The sequence below is a fragment of the Dryobates pubescens genome, chromosome 5 (assembly GCF_014839835.1).
Source record: "Dryobates pubescens isolate bDryPub1 chromosome 5, bDryPub1.pri, whole genome shotgun sequence".
NCBI classification, from domain to species: domain Eukaryota; kingdom Metazoa; phylum Chordata; class Aves; order Piciformes; family Picidae; genus Dryobates; species Dryobates pubescens.
Genome location: NC_071616.1, coordinates 25,508,933 through 25,529,646, shown reverse-complemented (window position 1 = coordinate 25,529,646; position 20,714 = coordinate 25,508,933). Strand labels below are relative to the sequence as shown.

Genomic DNA, 20,714 nt, shown 5'->3' with positions numbered 1-20,714 from the left:
ATGAAGGACCTTCTCTGTCTGAAGTGAGCTTAAACTAATTGGCGAGGTGGTGACTTGGGAAAAGCATAGCACAGATCTGCTATAGGACAGAGAAGGTATGAATTGGGGTCTCTGTTAATGAGGCACACAGGAGGGGTGAAGGTTTCCTCCCCCTGGTCCCTCAGTAACTCTGTCCCAAATTATTTTTTTAACATCTTAATGATCATTGAAAACTGCAATTATCAGATATGCAGTAGCTATGAAGAAACAAGCATGGCCTTGAATAAAAAACATGCATATTACTACTACCCAGGTTTTGTTGCTGTCATATTATTGCTGATGTTTTTGTTGTAGTAGAGCTCTGTTTGGTATGGAGCTGCAGTAAGCAGCAGCAAGGCTTGACAAGCCAATGGGCAGACAGGTCTCTGGGGTGTCAAATCTATGGGCTTGATTTTTGAAACATTTATCCTAGTGCCATAGGCTATTATTACAGTAAAAACAAGGGTTGTATCGGCTTGGATATACAAAACTTTACCTGTTCAGACAAGCAGAAACAAAAATGTGTTTACATTAAAAATGGCCCCCACTGCACTGCCCTGTACCTTCTGCATGGATTGTGCCATGCCCGATTGCCTCCAGCATGGTCCTGCAGCCTGCTTGCTCTGCACGTTCCCTTGAGACTTTATACAGCTTTCCAGCCACACCTGCTGCCCTACAGCCCATCTTCCTTTGGACACATTGCCCGCACTTTCTTAAAACTGCCTCTGCCCAAAGGGAGAGGGGCTCCATCTTTCTTGCCCTTCACAGCACATGTGGATGGAGGTGGGTGTCAGAGAGCAATTGGAGCGGTATAAAATGAGACACAGATGCATGGCAATAGGGAGAGGGACAGAACCCAATTGTGTTCCAGATATAATGTGCACACACATGCTAGCTGACTCAAAATCCACTGCTTGCTGTGGCATTATACAGTCAGAGATTTTTGGTGTCCAAATCAGATGATGCAGAACTGGGAAAGATCATTGGGAGATGGATCCAGAGAATGCCAGCTCGAAGAGCCTTTACTCTTGAGAAGTGTAAATCACATTATGGAGACCTATGTATGAAGGACCTGAGAAACAGTTGCAATATTTGGTCCCTGATTGTGCCAGATCCTAATGGATATCCAAGCAAGGCCATTTTCAATATAGTATTTTTCCTAGTAGGTGGTCAATGGAAAGAGGCAATGAGATGTGTAGAGGAGCAGAAGCTCCAAACTCTGGGCCTGCAAAGAAGCTGTTTCCACTGGTAGGGATCATCACTATGTCAGTTTGGGCCACATGGAAAGCTGGTAGGAGGCAACTGAAAGGAGTGAAAGAAGGGCAGAAGGCAGGAAGAACTGGGATATGGAGTGGGAAGGAGAGCTGGAGACGGAGAAGCAGCAGGGCTGGGAGGCAGCCCAGGGCACCTCGGGGTGAGTGAGTGGACAAGGTGGGTGCTGAGGATGGAAAGGGCTGACAGCAGGATGAGAAAGCTGGCAGGGAGACTCAACTGGGCATTTGGAAAAGGCAAAGGGGCCGAAAACACAGTCCCTGCAGTGTAACCTGAAATACTGTTTCTGCCCTTGCTTCTATCCACAACAGCGGCGGTTTTTAACGATGGTGAACAGAACCTCCATCCGCAGCGCTGCCCTGCTCCCAACGGGAGCGGTTCGAGGGCGCGGCATGGCCAGTTCCCCGGGCCCCCGCCCCGGCCCCCCCCCCCCCCGAGGAGCCCGGAGGAGCCCCGAGCCTCCGATCCGTGCCGCGGTCGCTCCCCACGCCCCTAGCCGCCTCACCTGCGCTGCCCACGGCGAGAGATCGGCCGGGCAGGGCAGTCCCCGCTCCCCGCTCCCCGTTCCCCCAGCAGAGGCTGCGCAGGGCGGGGCTGCGCGGGGCGGGGGGGGGGCGGCGCGGCCCCGCCGCGCGTGGGAGCAGGGCGGGCGGCGGCAGCAGCGCTTTGTCCTGCCCACACACACGGGCACACGCAGACACACGCTGCGCAGCCGGGCGGGAGCCGGCAACATGGCCGGGCCGGCGGAGGGGCTGCCCGCCGCCGCCGCGCTGCCCGGATAGTGCCGCGGGGCCCGGCGCTGCGAGTGGGGCGGCGCCGCCGCCGGAGTCCCCGCCGTCCGCTGCCGGCACCGGCCGCGGCCGCCGCCGCCGCGCCTCGCTAGGAAGATGAGGTGAGTGCGGGCGGCTGGGGGATGCGCAGCGCCGGGCGTCGCGGGCAAGGCACCCCGCCGAGCCTGTCTGCCTGCGGGGAAGGGGGGTTGTCCGCGGTTCCCCCGTGATGGTGTCACGCCGTGGTGGGGGATTTCCTGTGCGAGTGGAAGGCGGAGGAGAGGTTAAGCAATGCGACGCTTCCTCGTCCTTCACCGGATGGATAATACTAGTGGGTGGCGACATTTCTGGCATGTTTGACTGTCAGTGCCTAAATCCATATGACAGATTATCTCGGCGCTTACAAAAGGCTGTGAAAGTGCTTTGGAAATCGTGCTGCAATGTAGAACCGGGGATGTGCCCAGGGCTGCTATGCCTGCTGCTGCCCGAGGGCACAACGGGGCGAGCCCCGGGCTCGATACCCCCGGGAAGCGGTAAGGACGACGTGCAGGGCTGCGGGAGAGGGGTTCTGGGGGTTCGTAGAGCAGAGGAGGTGGGATTTCTTCCGAGCATCTGCCACAGGTCGTGCCTGATCTCCGGAATCTATCTCCTTTGGCAGTGAGTGCTCGAGCTCGTAGTTTTCCCGAGGTCAGTTTCCTTATTGTGAATGTGAAAAGCAACAAACAAATGAATAAATAAACAAACAACCCACAAATTTCCTGAAGCTAGATAAGTGCCTGGTGAAAAGAAGGAAAGAAGACATTTATTTTTGTTCACTCTCTTCCAGACCACTCTCTTCCCTTATTTATCCAAGAGTTCACTTGAGCTGTCAGTATCTCAGAGCAGCCCAGCTTCTGATTCACTTTCTAATAGTAGTAATGCTTTCCACTTAATTTTTATCTTTAGCAAAGGAAAACCGATTTGGGAAACCTTAAAAATGGAAATACCTGTTTGAAGCCAGGTGCCTTTCTGTGGTGCCTGATCCCTGAATCTTGAGGTTGGCATTGCTTCTAGGAAGTGCAGTGGAAGTCTAAAATCCTTAAGCTGCTTTTACAGTTATGTTAACTCCTAACATTATTGCCTGTGTTGAAGACTTGGAGCTGCATCAGTTTATGTAGTCATTCATACTGCCATTAGTTTTCGTCACTCATTTAAAATTCTGTTCTTGGAGAGTGCCAGAAGCGTACAAGCCAACAGTGTCATGTGTCTGGTGGCTTAGACCTCTCTGGTCTCCATACAGAAGGACTATCTGCATCACTCTCACCTGGTCTGATCACTTTTCCATTCAGTTGGTAGCCCAATTAGGGGAGCTCGTCCCTCATGAAGAAGGAAAGCTGGCTTGCAGACTCAGAAACACCTCTTTCATCCTCAGGGAAGTAAAAGGCTGCAACAATTCTGATTTTCTCCCACTGAAGGTACCCCACTCCATGTGAACTTCTGCAGTTGATGGTTGTGCTTTTTGTTGGAAGAGGTAGCAGAAAGAGAGACTGGCAAAGACCAAGTGTTTATTAAGGAATTATAATGCACCCAAAGTAATCCCCACTGTAAGAGCTAGGGCACTCTTGAGGAAGGAGTGAGCTACAGTGCATTTTAGGATGCAAAAGCAGCTTGACTCCAGGAGGGTCTGCAGGACTTCCTAATATCCCCGCTTTTGATGACAATGAACGGGGTCCTTTTCTAGGTTGGACACCTAACACCAGGCTGCATCTGGTCTAGGTGGGGAAGCCAGCACCCAAAGTTGGTCTGTGTGTGCTGCCAGGCACTTTGTGCAGCTGCCCTTTCCTATTTTGCCCTTGTGATGCTTGGCATCTGCAGGTGTATCACATTTAACATAGTCTGTTCATATTAATACCACTTTAATAGTTAAACATAGGCTTGGGTTTGTTTTTGTTTTGGTTTTAATCAGTTCCTGTTTTCAATGGTTTCCATTACTGATTTGTTTCCTTATATATACAGACATTGCTGAATAGGTCATATTTGTCAGTAAATACACATCTGCAAATCACCAAATGCCTTTTCCAGTAACAACTCTTGTTTAATAAATACAGGCTATATAATTCCAAAAGGCCCTGCCAGGCTGTACAATCATTTAATAAAAACCTTCTTGAAACATTTGCCTAACCATGTGTGTTTTATTTATATTGCTTTTTGTGGTGAATAGATTACAGTGCTATTCTTTGCACAATTGCATTGGTGTGATGATTTCCATTTTTTTTTCTTAATTTCTTTATGTCTTTGCTTCAAAGGTATAAAGTGTGTGTGTGTAGTGGGTGTGCCACACATCTTAGCAATAAACCAGACTATAATAGATGTTCTGTCTCAAAAGTGGATTAGGATCCCTGGGTGGAAAATGCTGAAGTGCAGAGGTGTTATTACTTTATAAAAATATTGCTTTAGTACAACAAATGTTGGTGTTATTCTACAGCAGATAGTAATTTATTCTTGGAAGTAACATAATTAGCTCTTATTTGGGAATATGTCTATGAATATTATTGTAGATGGAAATAAGATTTTTGCATTCTGTCAACAGAGGTGTAACCTTGCAGTTCTTAGTCATACATGTCTTTTATAAGGCATCTGTCTTTTAGTGTTCTCTGTTCTTAAAAACCAGATAGTGTGTTTTGGGTGTATCCCTGAAAAAAATCTTCAGTGTCTCTCTCTATAGCATGACTGTGGTGAGTGTAAGTAGGCTCTCTGTACTGTACTTCCAAGGCCACGATGTGAGGGGGATCCTCCCACTTTAAGCATTTTGGGGTTTTGCGAACAGAATATACAGTGAATATTCATAGCTGGAAACAACATCTAAACAGGATTATTCAGATTAAAATGACACCTTCTTGCTCCTTTGTGGTAACACATGCTTTAATTCAACACAAGGTAGTGAGTTCAGTACAGAACTTACTGGGGAAACCGATGTCCCTCAGCACCTTAATGATTGTAGGGCTCACCAGAGAAAGCCAGCCTTTTCCTTCAGACATATCTATATAGCTGCTAACTGGAAATCCTAAAAAGTTATTGTATTTAGCCCTAATTTAAAGGGATGGAGCAACACCCTGAGGAGAAGAGGACTGAATATTCATAGTTTAATGCTATTCTAATAACAGGAAGTGTATATACACCATTCTTATTAAACCTTTGCTTTCAGACATAAGCAAGCAAAGTCTTTATGTTTGTTGCAGTAAACACAGTGTGTTGAGCATTTCATTGTCTTCCATATTTTCTCTTCATTAAGCAGCTCAGAAGATCACTCATTTTGCCAATGCTTTTAGTGTCCTTGGAGGGTAACAGGAGATGTACATGTGCAGTGTTACTTATCAAGTTTTCATTTTCCTTACTGTTTTTGTTCTGTAACAAATTTGAGAGAACGTATTACTTACATTTGTAATGTGAGCAGAACTGGGGTTACCAACGTCACTGGACTAGTGATGTGTAGCCCAGTGTAAGATCTTCTTCAGGAGGGTAGCATCCCTTGAGATGGCTAATAAAATCAAGTTGTCTATAATGTTTAATTTTAACTTTGTCATTTAGTAGTTGGTTTCTTGAGCTGTAGCAATATCTTGTCACTTAGATAATTTTTATTTAGTTTGAGAACTCTGTCCTGCCCTGTTCAGACTCCTCCTGTGTGCCTTGGTGTCACAGTGTGTGTGGCTGAAAGTTCATGAGGACGTTTGAGAGTTGTCACACCACCTTCTGCAGACATGCCTCTGGGTACCTTTAGGATTGCAGCCTTTCGAGCCAAGTCTCTGATACATCGTTCTGCCAGTGTCACTCGATGGGAAAACACCCAACACTTTGGCTGTCACGGTTTCATCAGCAAAATCCCAAGTGTGGATACTGTGCTGCTGACAGAAAATTGCTTCTGTTAGCTCAGCTTAGATCTTCAGAGGAGTAGTTTTGCTCTAGCTGCAGGAACACTCTCTTGTCAGCAAATTTTGGACCTCTACTGAAGGTTACACCACACTGACTACAGCCACACAAAGGCAGTGGCAGTATCTCATCAGGAACAGAACAATGCTGGGTCTCCTTTAGCATACCCTACTCTGGGAACATGTGAACAGGCAGTCCAGTTCTTTTACACTGATTTTTATTCTGTATACTTAAAAAATAAACTTATTTTCCCCTCTTTATAATTAGGCATAAACTCTGGACCTCTTTGTGTGCGTTGCCTCTTTTTTGGAGTATTTTGCCCTGTATTCTTGTAGTGGTAAAATTGAGGCTGAAGTTTATCTTGCAAGTGTTTGCAGGTCTCTTTAACTCAATATTGTGGGTTTGGGTAGCATTTCACTTCTGTCCTTTCCTGGATCACTCAGACAACAGACACTGTAATGCAGAACGGCTCTATTAGAAGTATATTGTGATTAAAGGTGGCTGCATAGTCTTCCTTGGCAATTGGCTAGGTGCTTCCTCTGGACAGTACAATGCTGCTGGTTTTTTTTTTTAAGTAGTTCAGTATTTGTAAATATTTCTTGTAAGAAATCATCAAAATCTTTCCTACAGTTCAAGCACAGTTCAGGCTCAAATAATTTCCTGTCATTTGCAAGTTAGCAATTTTGTGATTTTTGGTTTTTTTTTTTTTTTTTTTTTTTTTTTTTTTTTTTTTTTTTTCTTTTTTCCTTTCCATCATAGCTTCTCTCAGTTTGGGGCACTGTGTAAGAAGCAATACTGAACCTCTTTAGAAAAGATTTGTAAAGCTGCTGCCAAAATAAAATGAATCTGTTCAGTCCTAGTAAGTATGGAATTAAAATAAAGTTGAATAGGCCATAGATTTTCTTTACCTGAGAAAGTAACTAACAATATTTGAAGTTTCTGTTTTGAATCTGAATCTTAATTTCATCACACCTGCTTTGTATTTACATTTGAAAAAATAAACAAACCCCAAACCATAGTTGATGTTTTGGTGTTATTTATCATTGCAATAGATGGTCAGTAAACACTGTTCCAGTGTACATTGCTATGACTCCTACAAGAGTATGGAGAGTTTGGGGATATATTTTCTGTTTTCTTCACAGCCTCTGCAGACCACTAGGGATCCACAGTGCTTCCCCTCTTTTTTTTCTCAGCCTTGTGCCTAGGTTCAGTTTCACAGGAGCAGGGAGGAGAAGTAGAGCAGCTGTGCCACTGTTTCTTCATCTCACCCTGTTGTTTGCCCTTAGGCAAATTTCATCTGCAGTCACCTACCCAGGACGTCCATTTCATCTGCTTTTTGATCTAATGCACCATAATGAGGGGAAGTAACTGGAAGCTGCCCTGCTACAGCTCAGAACTTCCACCAAGATGCATTTGAATCACACTCCAGTAAAACTCCATCTCTGCGGGAGTACAGCCCAGGGAGAAGACACCAGACCTCCAGAGAGGCTTGCAGTGAGGCACCCGGGGTGTAAGTCATGGTAGCACACAGGTTTGCTTGGGTTAATCTACCTTGCTGCTGGCTAATGAGCCCATGGGGAGCTTTGCAGCGTAAGGACAGGCTGCTCCCCAGGACTTGGGCTAGCCAAGCTGTTTCTAGCCTGCACTGCAGGAAGCGGAGTAGCCTAATGGTTCTTCTGATGCATTCTCCTAGTGATGTGTTCATGGGTGTGCGCGCACATCATCTAGTGACACTGAATGTGTGTTTCAGTCTAGATTGTGACCATGTGAAATTGAAGACAGTTTAAATGTGATTGATTTATTTTTTCTTTTTCATTTCTGGGTTATTGAACACTGCAGAATGTTTCTTCCCATGACACCTGAAATTTTTGTATTGAGCAAACATGCAGAATACTATTGACAGCCTTGAATAGCATTGACAGTCTTTCCAAAACTATTCTTTACTTGAGAGTTATAAAAGCGTTAAGAATATCTATTTTTATTAATGAGAGGAGACAGGCTGGGCAAGTTTTTACCAAAAATTCACATTTCTGACTATCCAAAGTGCTCTTCTGTCACAGTGCAACAGCAAGTGAAGCATTACACTTCAATGGATATTTCACAGCCCTGGAATGGAAGACGTGTATGGGGCCCAGAAACTTCTGATTTTCCTTCTTAATGTAGGCATTCAAGCCTTATGTTAGTTTCAGGTTCAGCATTAGTTCATACATTTCTTCTGAGTTCTTATTGCCACTCCCCTCAGCTGCATGAATTTTGCCATTTGTGGTTTGTTAGTGAACTTGATTGTGGAGTCTTCACAAATTAAATACAGAATAAAAGAAAATTCACACTTTCCATAAACAAAGGCTGTAGATGTAGGCTAGGAGCAAGCAGAAGGCTGAAAATATGAGGCAGTGCTCCTTGACACAACTAGAAATGTTAATGAAACCATTTCTTCAGCAAATGCTATTAATACAAATTAAAATCTGGCTTTTCCTGAGATGCTACTCTTCCTCTTCCACACTCCTAGCTCTGGCTCCCCAGTGCTTGCACTGTAAACTCTGTGGCCTAGGTGGTAGTATGGATGAGCATTTTCTAGCTAGTAAGCACGTGCCCTGTCCAAAGAAATGTGTTTTTTTCACTTGAGTTCAGGATGGAGATGGTTTTTCCCCTGAGTCATATATCCTGTTCATCAGGAACTCAACACCTTTCTTCACATAGCTAAACCTGTCTCCCTCCCTGAATTTCCTACAGCCTTGCATGTGATCACCCTGGTAGTCAGCAGCAAGACTGGGCCTGTTTCATAGAGTCATAGTCACAGGTTGGAAGAGACCTTTAAAGATCATCTATTCCAAGTGCCCATGCTGTAGGCTGGGATGTCTTTGACTAGCTGTGGTTGCTCAAAGCCCTGTCCAGGGCTGGGTTATTCACAACTTTTTTGGCCAACTTCTCAGTGTCTCACCACCCTCATCATAAAAAAAAAAACCACATTTCTTCCTTATTTCTAAATCTGAACCTACCCATTTTCAGTTTAAAACTGTTGCTCTTTGTCCTGGTATTATTACAGGTCCTAATAAAAAGGTCTCCATCTTTTCCTAAGTCCCCTTAAGTACTGAAATGCTGCATTAAGACCCCCCTAGAGCTTTTTACTCTCCAGGCAACTCCCTTAGCCTTTCTTCACAGGAGAGGTGTTCCATCTCTGTGGTTGTTTTTGTAGCCCTCTTCTGGACCCACTCTAGTAGGTCCATATTTTTATTGTGCTGAGCTCTCCAAAGCTGGACAGAGTAGTCCAGGTGAGGTCTCTCCAGAGTGGAGCAGAGCAGCAGAATTACCTCACTCAACCTGCTGACCACACTTCTGGTGTAGCCCACATTATGGTAGGCCACCTAGGCTGCAAGTGCACATTGCCAGCTCATGTCCTTGTGCTGGTTTGTTCTCTAGGAGCCCTGCTGTTGAGTGCCTATCTCATTTAGGTGAGCAGTTCATTTCTTAGGCAGTAGGTGTCATTCCTGCAACTTAAGATCTCAGTTTCTTCTGTCTTTCTTCAGTTTCACATAGGATGGATAGACATGCTTTTCTGTGATTTAGTGTGTGTGTGGGGAAATCTCTGTAGAGTAATTCAGCTTCTTGTAGTGACATGATTCATAGTATGCTACAAGTTCAACCATGGGTAGATGCTCCAACAAGGAGGGCATAGCTGTTTGGGTCTGAATTTGCAGTGATGCTCCTCAGGTCTGGACCTTGTCCTTGTGAGGAGCTCCATAGTGCAGATATGCTGTGCTTCCTTGGCTGATCTGCAGCTTCTAAGTCTTTTAATCTTTTTGGTTCCATTTATTTACCTGCTGGAGGATGACAAAACTTAGCTAAGAGGGAATTAAGATGATTATGTAGCTAGGTCTCAGTCTAGCTCCAGATTTAAGGATATGCTTAAGTTTGGTCTTGTTGAAGCCCTTGCTTTGCTAGAATGTTCCCATTCAAAAAGCATTTCTGAGGAGAACAAACGTGTTTATATTAAGTGCTAAATGTAGTGAAGTTCCTTGTGTATTGCTGTCCACTCATTCCTTCCTCATCTTTCTTCTTTTGCCTTTTCCATCATTTGTGGCTTCCTCATAGTCAGCATGTGCATTGCTTCCTTTCTGTGCTTTCTTCCTTTATCCCTCAATCAGTAAGCCACTCCCTCAGTACTGAGACGATCTAGAAAATACACTGAAATGGTATTAGCAAGAAGTAGGGCCAGGGTTACCATAATCCCTTTAATAGCATGCTGTATCCTTCTTTTTCTGTAGCTGTACACAGATCAGGAAGTTGGCTGCAGTGATGTATCATGGCTGTATGTTTGCATGCTGCAGGGATAGCTGAATGCAACCAGGACTGTTAAATGCTCATGATAAAAGCTTAGCTTAAAGAAGTCAATTCAAGTGAAAAAAACTGTAACTGGAATTAAGTCAGTTGCACACGTGTTGGATGAGTAGGAATATGTCTTCATCACTGAATAGACCAACACTACTCAACTTGTGGCTTGTGGTCCAGAGAACATCAAAAGAGAGTTAAAAAATGTCAAAAAACCCTAAACAACAAACACAACCCCAAAAAACCCAAAACAAAACCAACAACACAAAGAAGTTAAAATTATCCACATATCCACATATTTCCCTACAGTTGGTATGTATGTACCCATGTCCATTAGCTCCTTAGTGTGCTTATTACCCAGTAAAAATGTTTTTGATACTAAAGTAATGATTTCATTAGATGACTCTGTTTTGTCTGTCACTCTAGTTCCCAGCTGCCAAACAGTGCTGGGATTTGAGATAATCTGCGAATTCCTTTTTGGAAAGGATTTGTGATTTAAAATAAGAAAAATACTGGACTAGCATATTTTGACAGAATGAGGTAACTTTAATATTCTGACTTTGTCATGAATTAGTGTTGAGTGCTGCAATACATTTGCATGCTAATCTTTCTGTTAAATAACTAAATAGATCAGCTAGGTGAGTCTAAGTCAGTTTTTGATCCCACAGCTGTTATATTGAGAAGCAAGGGTTTGGATCAACCAGTGAAGCAGACTTACTGTTCTTGGGCAATTGATTTCTTTGACTAGTCAAATAAGTGGAAGACATATATTCATTTTACCTGTATGCTTAATAAAATGCCCTATATCTGTCCCTGTTTGCTGTTTCACTTGTCTGGTGGTAAGAACCATATGTGGGTAGGCAGAATGCCATCTTACGACTCAGTCAGTAGCCCAAAACTGTGGTGGATCCTCCTGACCTGACCTGCTCACTCTTGTCTAGTTCACAGCATATGAGCCATGTACCAGGATAGCCATGGTGCATGGTGATCCCTAGAGTCATCAGGCTCATTACACACCCAGGAGCAGTCCAGAGTGGTGCCTTGCTTAGCCTTCAACTCAGTCTGGACAGATGGCTATTATCCTCCATCTTCATGGGCTTCAGCTGGCCACAGTGCTGGAGGCAGGAGGAGACTTGGCCAATGCTATGGCATTAAGGTCCTACTTGAAAAGAGTTGTACGTATTATTGACCTTATTACAGGGAACAGCATCCTTGATGTTTATGAACCTAATGACCATTGTGATAAGACCACTGACCATAAAAAAATTAAGTACAGGGGCAAGTATTGTCAGGATTGGGATCTGGTGGAGCAGTGAAGGCTTGTTTCTGCATTTGAGGACAGAGCTCAGTATGGTATTAGCCAAAAGCTACCCAATTTCTGCCCTGGGTGTGGCAGGTGTCACTTTTAACGTATGAATGTGAACATAATGATCTTATGTTTAAAATGTTCCACCTCAAATGAACAATTAACTCAAACCTTGGCATTAAGTCATGAACAACTTCTACCCCAAGGGAGCAGAGGAGGCAGGTGGGTGGTACAAGGAGTGGCTTTGCTGAGAAGTTGTGAGGAGAGCTGGGGCTGGTGGAGCTGCTCTGGTGAGGCAGATGTGGTGAGTCTTTCCCTTTTGAGGGTTCATGGGGGAAAAAATGGAAATAAGAAGTGAACATCTGGGCATAATGTTTTACATAACTGAGGAGTGTGTGTATGTAGTGGGGGATACCACCAGGCTTGTCCTGTTGACCCCAGGGAATGCTCCCTTATTTTGTCATCCCCAGAATATTGCCCAAGGATGAGCTTCGAGGGCCTGCTTGTCTTTTCTGTCCTGTCTTGCTAAACAGAAATAGTGCTAGAACTGCATGACTGCAACCCTTTGCAGGATCTCAAAGCCCTGAGCCAGCATACTATTTTAAAGTTTCATGGTATTAAATATGAGTGTGACAGAAATAGCAGAGGGGAGACTGAGCCAGGAAGAAAACTAATTAAGATGGAAACAATTTTATAAGAGCAATAAATGCACACAAGAATGTGTCTGGAGCTGTGAAGCCTGTTGGGAGCATCATGGATTATCTGTCACCAGTGTCCTGAGCTTGGTGGGGGATCTGGAATTGGTACTGGCCTGGGTCTTGTTCATTCAGTGCTCCTAGTCTGAAATCAAAGCATCATTGATTTCATCTGGCTCCATCCCCTGAAGCAGGTCACCATGGAGCTGTGTAAATGTCTGTCAGCATCATCCTAGTGGTGCTGCAGGGAGCAGGAGGTGAGGCTCGAGCACATTGGGGCAGACCAAATGGAAATTATGCTCTGTGGCTGACCCTCATCTTGGTGGTGGCTTCATGCTTCCAGGAGTTCAAATTTAAGTCACTGCATGGTCTGACTAACCCAGTAGTTTGGTAAGGATTTCTGTGTAGAATTGCTAAAACAATAGTCCTCCTTCTTTATTCAGGAATGCTTGCTGTGGCTTCTTATTCTTGACACTGGCCTCTAGTTTTTGATCTCTTTTTCTCTTTGGTCAAAGTCTGTCAATGCAGACTTAGATGCACCCTGATACCAGCTGTCATCTGTTGTTGACATCAGAGTCTGTTCATCATCCTTTTGCTTTGCAGGTTTGGACAGCTTTTGTGACCCTTAAAGATCATAATCCTGAGTAAGCACTGCAAAACAAACACAGCTAAAGGTTTCCTGAACAAACCTTTTAGAGGTATGTTTGGGTATGAGAGGCTAGAGTTATGCCTAATCTTGCTAGAGTCCTTGTCTTCCCTTTGAAAGCAAGGGGATTATAATCTAGTATCGATTTCCATCTCTGATTCCCAACACACAGGTCAATATGATAGGCCTGAACTGCAGTTCGGCTTCACAGATGGTACCTGCATTGCAGAAAATGCTGGATGACTAGTGCCCTAAATATGACAGAGTGCATTTGTCTACACATCTGTGTAGACTGGAAAAACTCTTTAATGGTAAAAAGCATACTCACTTAAGAGGAATGTGAGAGGAGTTTGCTAGAAGACTGAATGGTGACATTTTAAGTGTTGAAGCAGCATAAGCACAATTTCAGTAAACCCTTAAAACTCTGAATAACCATGACAAGTGACTTTAGCACAACTGCCTAAAGAAGTTGGCTTTTGTATTTTTGTGATTTTATTAAAAGCAACAACTTTGTTAATTGCTATGGTTTCCTAATAGTACAAAACATGTCCAATATTTTAGTGACCTGCTCTTTAAAAAATAACCACGTTAAATGCTTTACCTTCCTTGGGGATTCTCTCAGTTTCTTTCAGGACATGAATAGCCCATCAACATGTGTTTGAGTATTGCAAATGCAGGAGGATGGAGAAGTGAAGACTGGTGGATTGATTCTCTCTCCCCAGCCTCTGGGCTCCAGAGAAACTAGTAAAGATGGAGGGACAGAGGAGAGCTTTCATGGAGACTGAACATGCAGCATCCCTGTCAGCGTGTCCTCAGCAGGATACACAGCTTCGAGTGCCACTTTCCTAGGGAGTGAATTAATTGATGTCTCAAAACTGTTGATTCTGGGGGGAGTTTTCCAGTTTTTCAAGCTTCTCTTCTTTTCCTTGCTGCTTCTTTCTCTTCTGAAGTTGTCTGTGCGAGGATGTGAGGGAGAATTAATCCAAATCACCTAAAATGTGAACATAAAGTGAATTAGGTAAACTGAATCAAACCATTATATATTTTGTCTGATTCAGCATTTGAGTGACCTTAATTTGATTAAGCTTAATTCACATCAAAGTAAATTGTACTAAATATGAAATAGGGTTGACTTAATTAATAGTGAGTGTGTCTGCAGGGATCTAGTGTGGTTTGATTCATTACAGAAACATTAATTCAGATTATCTTTCTAGAGTTACCTTGTGTAGGTAAACCCTGCAGGGCAGTTTTTTAGTTATACCTGGACTGGTGCAATTGTGTGTTTCTTCCCCCTGGCTCTAGAAGGACCTTCTCACCACTCTCCTTCTGTGGGACTTCCTGAGCATTTTGTTGTGGGATGTCTTGTTAATTCAATAATCCAGACAAAGAAAATTAATTAGTTTCCTGTTGCACCTGGTTCATAGCTGCATGGAGCTCCACATAGTGTGAATGTGTGACCAAGTTGAAATGTGGAGAGGATGGGGACTCATTTCACCTCATGTCAACTCTTTGTGTAAGAGACACCCTTCTGCTGGCAGTATTCATATGCTGAAAGTGCAGTCTCTGCTGGATTATGTAGCACATAGTCTAGAAGAAGCCATAAGACATGCTGGAGTTGCTTAAGGTCAGATGCTACCAAGTTTGATTTGCTTGGTGTTTACATACAACTGTCACATATTAAATGTTTCTGGCTTCTACTGTTTTCCTTTGGCTTTTTCTCTCCTTTGTGCCTATTTAATTCTACAGCATGTACTTGCTCAATAGCAGCCACCTGAGTATCTTGTCCTTTCATAGAATCAATAAGGTTGGAAAGATCATCAAATCCAACCTGTCACCCAAGACCTCATGACTACTAAACCATGGCACCAAGCGCCTCATCCAGTCCCCTCTTGAACACCTCCACCACCTCTCTGGGCAGCCCATTCCAACAGCTAACAACTCTCTCTATGAAGAACTTTCTCCTCACCTCGAGCCTAAACCTCCCCTGGTGCAGCTTGAGACTGTGTCCTCTTGTTATGGTGCTGGTTGCCTGGGAGAAGAGACCAAGCCCGTCCTGGCTACAGCCACCCTTCAGGTAGTTGTAGACAGCAATAAGGTCTCCCCTGAGCCTCCTCTTCTCCAGCCTAAATAATCCCAACTCCCTCAGCCACTTCTCGTAGGGCTTGTGCTTGAGGCTTCTCCCCAGCCTCATTGCCCTTCTCTGGACACATTCAAGAGTCTCAATGTCCTTCTTAAACTGAGGGGCCCAGAACTGGACGCAGTACTCAAGGTGTGGCCTAACCAGTGCTGAGTACAGAATGGGCAGAAGGACTTCCCTGCTCCTGCTGGCCACACTATTCTTGATGCATGCCAGGATGCCATTGGCCTTTTTGGCTGCCTGGGCACACTGCTGGCTCATGTTCAGCCAGCTGTCAATCAGTACCCCCAGGTCCCTTTCTGTTTGGCTGCTCTCCAGCCACTTCAATAGGCTCAAGTTCTACTGAACCATGTTCTTACTGTTTTTCTTTCCCTTCTGTCCATGGCTTTAAAGTTCTGCAAGTGTGTGTGTATATATACTTTTTTTCCCATATGACTGCAGCAGGAGCAGGCACATTCTAATTGCAAAGATAGAATGACTGGAATGGCTGAGAGCTGCAGGGTTTTACTTAAGGTAATTTTTAAGGATTTGCTTAGTTTTCAAAGGATTGTAAAAATTTCATTATGCTGTGCTTTAAATGTGAAATAAGAAGGCTATGTGAAGCACCTCATAGTTTCCAACAATTTGCCAAGTTGAAACAATTGGAGAGGCTTCAGGAGAAGACTGCATAATAGATACGAACTAGATAAAGCGAAGTTGATCTAATTCCATAGCAGTTTTATCTTATTTTTCTGAGGATGAGTAAACTCTTATTTGAAAAACAGAGAAATTACCTGAAACCTGGCCTGAATCCTAACTTTGTTGCAAAAGTCTTTGAACCTAAGGAGGCTAGAAGGAATAATATATTGTGCTTCAAATTTCACTTGAAATTTATCCCCAGAGTACTAAGAAATGTTGGCTGTACGTGTTAGTGTCTTCACGCCTAGTTTCAGCTTGCACAAGGAATCACTCCAAATCAATGGCTGAAGAGGTGCTGTCAGCCTCTAGAAGCTTTCTGTGATTATTTGGTTCATTCTGTCTGGAAACCAGGCTTTGAAACCACATCTTGCCCTGTTTTAATATCAGCACACCAAGACACATAAACAATGTGCTTCTTCATGAGGCGATGAAAATCAATGAGGCTTTGAAAAGACAGGCTCTTTAAAGTCATGGCCTTATTTGGGAAGTTGCAAGAAGCTTGGCTGTCACAAGAGAATATTTTGGCTCCATGACAGTTTCCTTTATACAGTTCTTCAGCAAATAATCTCCTGTGTTTGTGCAGTGATAACTTGGTAGTGTTGCATCCCTTTCCCCTCCCCCTCCTTAGGAATATACACTGGAGTAGAACCCAATATTGTTGGTCAAAAGAGGCCAAAGAGCCCTCTTTTTTGTACAGAGTATGTAGAGAAAATGCATTTTAAAGGTAAAACAAAAAATTCCTGGTTATTCGGTATTCCTGGGACGATTCACAAATGTTTTTATTATAATTACTTTTCTATGCACTTTTATTTTCCATTAGTCATTTGTTGAGTACAGCCTTTTGTTTATATAAGTGTGGGATTGTTTAGGAATAATCCAGCTTGTTTGGAATAATCCACCCTTTTGCCCGTTATGTTCCTTGGGAACGTTTCCTTTGTGTTCCTGCCACCTTGGGAACTGTGATGGGACAAAAGAGCCTGCATGATGAAGATAAATAATAAACTGAAGAGAAGGTGTCAGAGACAGAAGCATTTTAGACTTGGAGTGATATAGGGAGAGCAAGAGAGGAGAGAGATTGTCATATAATTTTGAAATAGTTTCAGAAGAGAAAGAGGGATTAGAGAAGAAAGTTGTGATTGTAAGCTAATAATCACTGTGGCTGTTGCTGAATCCCCTGTCCATATGATAAAACACTGAGACAGGAAAATATCAGAGAGTCATAAGCTACATAATTTAGTGAAGTCCTGAGGGAAAAGGACCTCCGGGCTGTGCTGATGTTGGAGATCTGGAACACAATGATCAACACCATATGGATCTATCATGACACTAATACATGGACACACTCGAGCATCAAGAGTACTGTTAAATAACAGTAAGTTTTGGAGAGGCTGAGACATCAAGAGGGACAGAGGGTGAGGTCAACATATGCTATTCTGTGTTTGTACTGATCCAACATACATTTTGGCTGTTTTCTGCTCTGTCCAGTGCCTTTCTGCTTCTGAGGAAGTGGAGAGGCAGCTGTACAGGCTTATCTCTGTCTGCAGCCCTACACTGTTACATTACCAATGGTAACATTTGGCTAGTGCTGACGTATCTTCAGAGAAGGAGCGGGTGGAAAGGGTGGTGAGCCTGGAGCCAAAGAAGCCCAGGAGACTAGCACTGGGGGGTTTTCCAGGCCCAAACATTCTCTGATAATACTAATGTCACTTAATATTGTGCTCATCTAATAGCACTCTGAGAAAGCAAAGTGTGTTACTGTCCCTTGACAGTAGCATTGGGAGAGCAAGGTACTTGTAACTTAGGAGACCTTGAACTATTTAGAGCTGGTATGGCGAATTCAACCAAGAATATGAAGCTGGAAAGAGCAGGCATCAGGTTAAGCATATCTGCAGTGCTCTGAGATAGAAATGTAAGTTCAAACTGTGGAACAATAGTGATGCCTGTCTGTGGCTGGAAACTTAGCAGGGAATTTTATGAGCAAAAGGAATGATTCTGGGATAGTATTTGAAGGTTTGTGATGATCTCTCATTCTGTGAGTCTCAGAAATTAATTTGCAGAGTCTTGCTACTTCTGTGTTCCCTTTAAAGGTTACTGATTGCTCTGTAGTTCATTCATTCATTCATTCATGAAATATTAGCTTAGCCAGGATTTGACTGGGATGTTTATCCATGATTACCTGACCATTTCCCTCAGGAAGTCAGTCATACTTGGAAAGACAAATGTATATCATGTTAGAAGTTAGGTCATGCTTAGTTTTCTTTGCCTCCAAAGATGAGGGAAGTAGAATTTGGCTCACTAATAAATATTTATTACTCAAATATATGAGTCAGTTATCTAAGCTATATTGGTGCCCAGTTCCATTTCAAAGTAGGTGGAGGGTTTTTTAGGATAAAGAGAGAAAATGGGATCATTCAGTTGGGAAATGAAATTATAGCTGGACGAGTAGTGTGTATGCATGACATAGCTGGACGAGTAGTGTGTATGCATGACTTCTTACTCTACTCTTCCTCCTAAGGTCTCTTTGTTTCTTCTGACTGCAAGAAACATCACTTGGCCTTGAACAGTGCTAATCAGGGCTTGGGGGCCACTGGGGTTGGTTGCAGTGATGATTTGATTTTTCAAAGGCCTTCTTAGCTTAGGCTATGAATTGAGCGGAGAGGTCTGGGAGCTGACAGAGCCAAAATGAGAATTCAGACTTCATCAGTAACTTTGCTACTCAGTCCTGAAGCAAGTAGTGTGGCTTCCCTTGCTGATCACTTCCCTGCCTTAGAAATTCATATCTTATTAGATAAGTCACAGGAAAATTAGGAGAGGTATGGAAAATTATAGATGTAGAAAGCAAAGCAAGGTGCCCCAAGCATGGGGTCTGTGTTACTGTTCTGCATATTTATGAATATTAGTGCAAGTCCTTTTGTTAGGAAACTGAATCACATCCTCACTACCACTGGAAACTGCAAAACGAGTGACATTCAGGTGATGTAGTGTCCCGAAAGCTGCCTGGTTGCATGGATTGTGTAAAGGCTTTTACTGTGATGCTGTTTTTTTTCTTTTCTTCTTTATTTTTTTAGTTTTGGGTTGTTTTTTGTGTTTGGTTTTGGTTTTGTTTGTTTTTTAATTTACATGACTTCAACTCTAAAATAAAAGATACAGCTTATGTAAAAATGATGGGGTTACGTTCATTTTGACACCTCCTGTAATTAAATATTCAGACTTAATAATATGTCACTGAAGAAACCAGTGGACCCTCTCCAAGGAGTCCTGCTGGAGCAGCAATGAGCAGCAGTTGAGGTATTTCTCAGGTTCTTCAAAAAATAAATCAGTTTTTCCATCTTCAGCCTTTCCTTATATGAATTGCAAGTAAGGAATACAAACATGATATTCAAAACAATATCTTACAACTTAAACCACCTGCTGTGATTTCAATTTGCCATGGTATGTCATAAAACATCTCTTGCTTTTTCGGTCTCAAAAACATTTGGTCTTGCTGATGCATGGTGAAGAAATGCATGCATTTGCTGCACTGACCCTTTGGAGAGTGCAGTGTAACCAAGCCATGTGCATTTCAGAGAAAGAAAAGCACACCTGATTTGTCTTCTGTGTTGTGGAATATACTGATAGCCTCTTGTAACTTTCCTCCAGCCTTAGGTAGCATGCACTCTCAAAATTGTAGTCTAGATGTGTAGGTGGTTCTTGTCAAAGGTTATGTGTAACCTTTCTCCATTACGTTTTCATTAGGGAGCATGTGTTGTCAATAAGTAAATTCCATGTGAGATGAGTTACCACAACGGGAAGAGGTTGTGGGAATGACCTTACATTTCTTCTGCAGCAGCTGCTGTAGCAGCCAGGCACACTTTGGGAGCAAGCTGGGCTATGCCCAAGGGATTAGAAGGTCCTGCTCACAGAATAGTATTGAGTTGTGGAGACTGGCAGGGACATCTGGAGATCATCTGTGTCCCACTTAGGATGTTGTCCAGTTTTGAGTATCTATGTCCCAAGATGGTAATGCCACAGCCTCTCTGGACAGCCTGTGTGTGTTTGACCACTGTCATGGCAGAAAAGTTTCTTATGTTTGAAGTGGATTTCCTCTATTTCAAAGTTTGTGCCCATTGCTTCTTATTCTGTCACTTCTGAGAAGAGTCTGACTGTCTTCTGTACTCCTCCATCATGTATATTTACACAGTGATGAATGTCTATAAGTTGTGATGGGAGGCACTGTCAAAAGCTTTATTGAAGTCAAGACTTGTGATTACAGAGTAGACCAGAACCTGATCAGTGTAACGATGATGTCTTCTCTAGGCAGAAGCATAGCTCCAGTGGCAGCACACCATTAGCACCTCCCTCCTGTCAGCAAAGTCATATGGATTAGTGTATAGAGCTGCTGATGGGTGCTAGATTGTCCCAAAGCCTTGGAGGAATCAAAACTTTTTTATGTTCTCTTGGAAGTGAGAAAATTGTCCTGGAATTGCCACAGATTGTGTCTGTTGCTACTGTCAGAAGCTGTTTCTGAACAAAGAATTCCACAATATGTAATGAATAATTCCTTCACACATTTATTCTAACATCTTTTGCATGAGTTGCAGGAAGCAGGGGCAGCATAGTTCTTAATGTGACAGCAATACAGCTAAGTTTTGGCAAATTCCTTACCATCAGAGCTTTACACTGGATAATCATTGCATGTCTTGGATGAAATTCTGGGCCACAATATGATCTGAGCTTTGACTTTATGTCTACATGTAATCCCTGTAAGATAATAAATAGCTCCTAAGACCTCAGTGCTGTAATCATTGACTGCATAGAGCTTGCTCAACAGAAACATGGTACTTGTGGAGTTTTGTCAAATCCAGTAGTTACTTTTTGCAGAGAGAAGCAGAAGTATAAAACAGGCCTGATTTTAATCTTATACTATGTCCTACCATTTAACTAGGGAGTGCAGAGTTATAAGGAGATTCAGTTGTTA

At 43.2% G+C, this 20,714-nt stretch overlaps 1 protein-coding gene across 1 annotated transcript in view; it reads left to right on the top strand.

The window, feature by feature from the left end:
* The first annotated feature begins 1,892 nt into the window (after positions 1 to 1,892).
* EVL (Enah/Vasp-like) overlaps positions 1,893 to 20,714 on the top strand; it is a 142,212-nt gene continuing 123,390 nt past the window's right edge. Inside the window, exon 1 of the mRNA XM_054161849.1 lies at positions 1,893 to 2,182. Coding sequence (XP_054017824.1) covers positions 2,178 to 2,182 — 5 coding nt within the window. The 5' untranslated portion in view covers positions 1,893 to 2,177. The remainder of the gene's footprint in view (positions 2,183 to 20,714) is intronic.